Source organism: Macrobrachium nipponense, chromosome 41, assembly GCF_015104395.2.
Source record: "Macrobrachium nipponense isolate FS-2020 chromosome 41, ASM1510439v2, whole genome shotgun sequence".
Lineage (NCBI taxonomy): Eukaryota > Metazoa > Arthropoda > Malacostraca > Decapoda > Palaemonidae > Macrobrachium > Macrobrachium nipponense.
The window spans coordinates 6,228,887-6,235,907 of NC_061102.1; the positions used below are offsets into that span (position 1 = coordinate 6,228,887).

Consider the following 7,021-nt stretch of genomic DNA (forward strand, 5'->3'; position numbering starts at 1 on the left):
TATTTGTATTTGAAAAAAAACATGAAATATTATGTCTAGATGAGAATAGGTACTTCTAAATTGCGACCAATTCTATTTCCAAAAGACAGTATAGTATTCAGTAGAGACCAGACCTATTTGTATCACATCGAGAGAGAGAGAGAGAGAGAGAGAGAGAGAGAGAGAGAGAGAGAGAGAGAGAGAGAGAGAGAGAGAGAGAGAGAGAGAGAGACTTCACTGATAATTTCAATACGTCGAGAGAAGTGATCTCAATTCAATAATGAGTTCGGATATCTAAAGCGGGGAAAGTAATCCGGAACACTCAGTGTACAAGAAAGTGCCACGGTGTTAGGATCTTCCGAAATCTTGAGAAGAAGAAGAAGAAGAATAAGAAGAACCTCTATTGCTTCGTGTATTGTAAATAATATTCTCGGCTTTATTATGGTGCCCTCCATAGCCTTCTATTCACCCAAGTGACTGAAAGAAATAACATCTTCATAATTATATTATTTATGTCTCCGTTTGTTATCTGGAATTATGTTTACATGTGTTATGTTGCATGATGCGTTTCCGTAGATGTATGCCAGGTGTGTTTATTGCAATCAATTACAGAAAAGAATTAATGTTGATGTTGCCATCAAGCGTTTTTTTTTTGTTTTTTTTCAGAAGTCGTACATTACCAATAGAAATCTCTCGACGTCACGACTCGGCAAAATGCCTCAAGAATAATCTAAGACATGAAGAAGAAGAAGAAGAAGAAGAAGAAGAAGAATGCGTCAAGAATAATCTAAGACATGAAGAAGAAGAAAGAGACATAAAAAGAGGTAGAACACAGAAAAAAGGGAGAAAGGCACAATATAGGATCTAGAGCTTTTGCGTAGGAAGGACCTCCAGTTCTAGTCCTGATCCCAGATGGCGTTCGAATACTTGTCCTTCTTGTCGCCGTCGGAGGGGAGGACCTGGCCCAGGGCGAGTCCCCTGTGAGGGGATTTGTCGTGTAGGGCGTCTCGCTTGACGAAGGTTTGGACTGCAAGATACAAGATGGTATAGGGTAGTGTCAGATTTATACACACACACACACACACACAGGAATTTTAGGATAGGATATTTATGATTTATTTATTAGAAAGAAAACGTAAAAAATAAATAATATTCAATAGAAAAAAACGTAAAAAATAAATACGATTTATTAGAAAGGAAACGTAAAAAATAAATACTATTTATTAGAAAGAAAACGTAAAAAATAGATAATGTGTATGCTAAACAGTACAAAACAAATGATTTCTTATAGACAATAACGTATTTAATTTTTGGTTGGTGATACAACGCGCTAAATGACCGTAGATTTGAACCCTCAGCCCTAGTAAGCTGGAGGTAGGATCACGCCTTTTTTTACTCTTAATTTCCTTTCAGCACCAAATGACCTCATCGTGGGTCCTAGTGTTTGGCCTTTGGCAGTAATCGTGGGGAATTTTTCGGATTTTGAAACTTTTAAAATAAGATTTTGGCCAAAGACAAAGCCCTAAGACCCATGGTGAGGTCATTCAGTGCTGAAATGGAAATTGAGAGTAAACAAGGCGTGATCCGACCTCCAGCTAACATGTGGAGCGTGCTAAAATCTATGGTCAAATAGTGTGTTGTTTCACAAACGAAAATCAAATACTCTGTATTTTATTTAAAAAAAAATATATATATATATTTTACTGTTTAACTGGCACATTATTAATTTTTCACATTTTCATTCTAATAAATACATCATAAGCCTATCCTAAAATTCCTGTATCTTCAACTCAACGCGAAACACCTTTTTCAGCCCTCTTTTGGCTCTTCCAACAAAAAGAATAACAACAACAACAATAAAGGAGAAAAAGCCACACTTACTTTCTATAGTTATGTTGAATCCTTTAGCCACAGTGTTGCCATCGCCTGGGTCTGACGTGAAGCAGATCAACCCGGCTTTGGTATCTCCGGGATTACTGTTGGTAAAGAAATTCGTGTGGATGCTCATGTCACTGTCACACACCGTGCTGCCAAGGAGAGAGAGAGAGAAACAGTATGTATTATAGAAAAAGTGCAATGACACTTTCCGTTATGTTTACCTAACTTCATGTAAAGTCTTAGACATGGGGAGTTCACTTCTAGTTCGCTTCATCGTTACTGATAACAAGTATTGTTTCTCGCCGATGAGAATTGGCGAGTCACAATCCCATTGTCTTGCATATTGGAAGCCCTACTCTTGTGTGAGCCTAAAATCCATGTTGTTGTTGTTATTATTATTATTATTATTATTATTATTATTATTATTATTATTATTATTATTATTATTATTATTATTATTATTCAGAGGATGGACCCTGTTCATATGGAACAAGCCCACCATAGGGGCCACTGACTTGAATTCAAGTTTCCAAAGGATATTATGTTCATTATAAAAAAGATTATTATTATTTTTGTGAAGATGAACCCTGTTCATATGGAACAAACCCACCACAGGGGCCACTGACGTAATATTCGAGCTTCCACAGAATATGATGGTGTTTATTAGAAAGAAGCAACAGAAAAGTATTATTATTTTCAGGATGTTTTCTGAATGAGTGGCCCTCGACTGAAAAGGTGTGCTTCTTTCAGAGCCACAGTTCAGTGGAGAGTCATTCATAGGCTGTATGCCCATAACCAACAAAAAGGACTCAAAATTTCTTACATGAGAGTCGAGTAGTCTCCGAAGAACTCCAATTTGTCGTAATCACAGTTGCCAACTGAGTGGATGGCATCTCCACTTTTGAACCCTATGTTGATGAAACCTATCTTAAGCAGCTGCAGAATAAATAGTTAATAAATTAGAATACAGTTAAACAGATACAAATAATAGGAGACATTTAATAACAACGGAAATAGTCTCCAGATGTCCTACACAGGCAGAAGTCTCCAGGTTACGACAGGGGATCCGTTCCCAGCAGGACACTCTAAGCAGATTCTTGCCTTAACCCTAATCATAATAATTATAAGGGGAATAAATAATAACAGCGCTGTGAGTCCGGGTTACAGCGCCGTAAAGCAGGTTAACAGCGCCAAGAGGCAAGCGCCTTAAGACCGGAATGACTTAACCCGAACCTGATGTAACCTGGGGACTGCCTGGCCTTGGAAATTGAAAGCTACAGCAAATCGCGCGGTATTGATAGAAAACCTTTGTTAGTTATTGCATGAAAACAAGTCCATCACTCAATCTTGCTTAGCTGAATATTTTAGCCAAAAAGAATATCTTTATGAGGTGCTAGCAGTTCTTTTTTCGGAGTTACCGTCGACAGTCCAATTCTGAAACTTTGAAGCGTATTGATGTTTTTATCAAAAGTCTCCATCGATGTTTTTACTAAGCCTTGTTATTTGGGTATAAAATTATAATACAATTTTAATAGATACAGATAATTAATAGGAGTTTTCTTGTAATAACAAGTCTCTTGTAATAAAAAGTATCTTTTAATAACAGTAGCAATATGCTCCAGAGTTTTTTTTTTATTCAACACTCCACGGTCATTGCTAAAGAATCTGTTAAATACTCATAAAACGTTTTCTTTTTAGCTAAAACATGTTCTTTATTTCTCCTTTATTGATAGGCATAAGTCATATCTAACGTATCTAATGAATAAACGAGAAAGATTCCCGGAAGTCAGTGCTTATTAAAATGATATCTAAGCTTTACGGGCAGCATGGCAAAAATGAAAAGTAAAAGAACCAGAAAGAAAGTTCTTTTAGGTTACATTGACATTTTCTTAATCTTGCAGACCCATAGACTTCATTCTCAAGAGAATGTTCTCTTATTAACTCTTGAATATGGTTTAAAACTGTATGTAACTCAGTTGAAATAGTGTACTTACTTTGCAGCACCAATAATATCAGTCTAGTATTAAAACAGCATATTACCTATTCAGTAAAGAAAGCCTGGCCTTTCATAATTTTACAGATGCAAATGTTTCTTTCATTTTTGTACATTATTCGTCTGTTACACGACTCTTGCAAAGGCTTTATTTATAATTCATACAAAATCCCAAAGCTGTAATCCGATGCCCGAATCACTGTGGGATATCTGTGGCCAACTTTTGTAGTTCCAGATGTATATCAGTCTCCCTAATATCCTTGCATAATGGCCATGATTCCATTCGTAGAATCTCTTTGGCTGTCATTTAAAATGGCCATATGTGTCTTGGTAAACATTAATTTCTATACATGAAATATCCAGGGGGAAAGGCCTCGGAATTGTGTTAGCCATAAACTTAAAAATTTCTTAGTTGACCCAGTGTTTCAGTACGTTCTACAAGACTGGAATGTTTTATCATTCAGAAAATTATGCCATTTTTGGAATATAGCTCACACAGAGCAATATCTTTATCATTTTTCACTCTACTTAAAATGTTACTCTGCAGAAGAATGTATAGTTAACTGTACTTAAAGTGTTGCTCTGCAGAAGGGTGTATAGTTAACTCTACCTAAAGTATAACTCAGCTAACTCTACTTAAAGTATTAGTCTGCAGAAGGGTGTGTAGCTAATTCTACTGAACGTATTACTCTGCAGAAAGGTGTATAGCTAATGCTACTTAAAGTATTAATCTGTAGAAGGTTGTATAGCTATACAAAATGTTATTATATAAACGTAGTGAAGAATTCTGTTTCCATGAAAACCCCAGTTCAGCTTTTGAGATTCCTAGAGTCGAGAAGTGCCGCTCGAAAGCTAAGGCCTTTGCTTTGCATGTAACTTTGACTGATAATCCTACCCTCTTTTCCAAGTACTCTTGTTTACCTGAATGTTGAGGCAACAATAGCAGCCGTCTGGGTAATTATTAGGATAATTTGGCGATGCCCAGTAATCGTATTTCGTGCCAGCTGGGTAGTTCGTTGAGTCGATGATGATTGTCTTATTGCAGTTATAGCAGGGGTTAGCTGGAAGTGAAAAGGAAAGTAGTTTGAATTTTCTATAGATTTTCAGTGTTGAAATACCATTTACTTCTCTTTTCCATGCTTTTTGGTCCAGATAAAAAAACTAGCTGTCCTTAGTATTATTAGTAAAAGTAATAGTAGAAGTATATAGTAACTTTTTGTAACGGTTTCGCCTCCTACTATGCAGAAATTATCTCAAGCTTCCTAAAATTTTCTGTATTTAGTGCCATTTTCTCCTAAACATTCTTCAAAGACTGCTCTGCATTTCATGTACAATTGTAATCCTACTCCAACCCATAGAATTGGTCTCTCACAGGTCACTGTAGTTTCTTTTAACCTTTCCACTATTTGCTCATCTTCTCTCATGACGAAAATTGGTGTTTATAATAATATCTCCCTTTCATGATCATTGGTCTTGTGAAACTATGTATAGTTTTACCAAAAGCTTAAAATTCCTCATATCTGAAACCATTTACCCTATAAAGCATAGCGAAGCTTGCTTTCGAGATTTAGCACAGCAGCCAGCCACAAAGTTGGTCTACGGCTACGGATTTACCTCCACAATGCTAGGTCCAACGAGGTCAGTTCCTAAGAATGCCTCAGTCTTAATTCTAGTTCCTGTGTCCCCCTTGCCTTTACCCTGGTGTCCTAGGAGGGACTTGTAGACCAGCGTGGTTTTCGCCCTAGCAATTAATGAACTCGTTGCAGCCATGTCCTACCATTCCCAAAAGCTCAAGGTAGTCATATGCTTTGCCTGGTGGATACAGCATGGCATTCATGCAAAACCCAGGGGACTAACGGACTTGATATGACTATGCCTACCACTTCAAAAGCCACCTGAATTAAAAATGATGCTCAAGTTCTGGCTATGCTCTATCTACCTCAATGCCCTGAAGTCGTCCTCTGCTAACCTGATAGACAACAGCATGGTGTTCGTGTAGACACTCTTAGTGATTAACAGACCCAACACAGCCATGGCTAATGCTACAAAAACCCGCTAATGGACTGAACATCCAGAATTTCTGGCTTTGCACTCTATCAGGAACCCAAGGACCACCTTAACCCTACAGACCCAGCATAGAATTCACATCAACCTCCTTACTGATTAATGGGCCCAATGCAGCCATGGTCTACAAAAAACTACTGAATGACGAAATAAGGCTCTTCAGTTCTAGCATTGGTCTCCTCAAGAACTCAAGGTCGTCTTTGGCTAATCCTGTAGACCTTGTATTGTATTTGTCCAAAGCTCAAGCAGTTAAGAAACTCAGTACACCCATACTCTACCTCCAAAAAGAAGCCACTAACAGATTCAACACAGTACTCAAGTTCTGGCTTTCCTCTCCCTTCAAGACCTAAGGCCGTCCTCTGCTGACCCTATGGACCCAGTATGATATTCATATAAACCCCCTTGGCAATAGTGGATGGTACGACCATGCTCTTTCACCAAGGAAGCCAGCAACAGATGGAAAAATAGTGACTGGATTATCCATGACCACAAGGAGTAGCTTCGTGATTGACTACCAAAGCTGGTGGCCTAGCCAGATTTTGGTAGCATAGCTTACGAAACATTACAACCCACTGTCTGAAAAGTTTTGGACTTATTTTCAGTCAAAAAACAAAGTTATGAGTTCCTCCTAGCAAATCACAATATCTGCACCAGAAGATATTTCCATTCTGCACAATTTCATCTTTTGCCCTCTTGAAAGCCTTCCATAGAATTTTGACCTATCACAACTCCAGATATCGATTACGTCATATCGCCAGGAATCCTATGATATTTCAAGAGTTGCAACCAAGTGCAATATTCTTTCTACAAAGTGTCGCCTATTTGCCACCGCAAGAAGATGTTCCTAATTGTATTTAAATCTTTTTTTGAATTTGCCAAGAGATCGCAGTGTTCCACTTGCTGATGACCAGCAGGCATATGAAAGCATCCCTTACCAAGAGTTGGTGGTGGAGTGGGTGGTGGTGTAGGAGGCGGAGTAGGTGGTGGTGTTGTTGGTGGTGGAGTGGGTGGTGGTGTCGGAGGGGGAGTAGGTGGTGGTGTGTTGGTGGTGAGTTGGTGGTGGAGTTGGGTGGGTGGTGTAGGAGGCGGAGTAGGTGGTGGTGTTGT

At 38.3% G+C, this 7,021-nt stretch overlaps 1 protein-coding gene across 1 annotated transcript in view; it reads right to left on the reverse strand.

Moving 5' to 3' along the window:
• Positions 1 to 473: 473 nt before the first annotated feature.
• The window catches only part of LOC135212407 (basic proline-rich protein-like), a 16,664-nt gene continuing 10,116 nt past the window's right edge, over positions 474 to 7,021 (reverse strand). Inside the window, exons 3-7 of the mRNA XM_064245778.1 lie at positions 6,850 to 7,021; positions 4,772 to 4,911; positions 2,681 to 2,793; positions 1,861 to 2,006; positions 474 to 1,006 (exon numbers count right to left, since the gene is read on the reverse strand). The exon at positions 6,850 to 7,021 is cut by the window's right edge and continues 1,110 nt beyond it. Of these exons, the coding sequence (XP_064101848.1) occupies positions 876 to 1,006; positions 1,861 to 2,006; positions 2,681 to 2,793; positions 4,772 to 4,911; positions 6,850 to 7,021 (702 nt within the window). The 3' untranslated portion in view covers positions 474 to 875. The remainder of the gene's footprint in view (positions 1,007 to 1,860; positions 2,007 to 2,680; positions 2,794 to 4,771; positions 4,912 to 6,849) is intronic.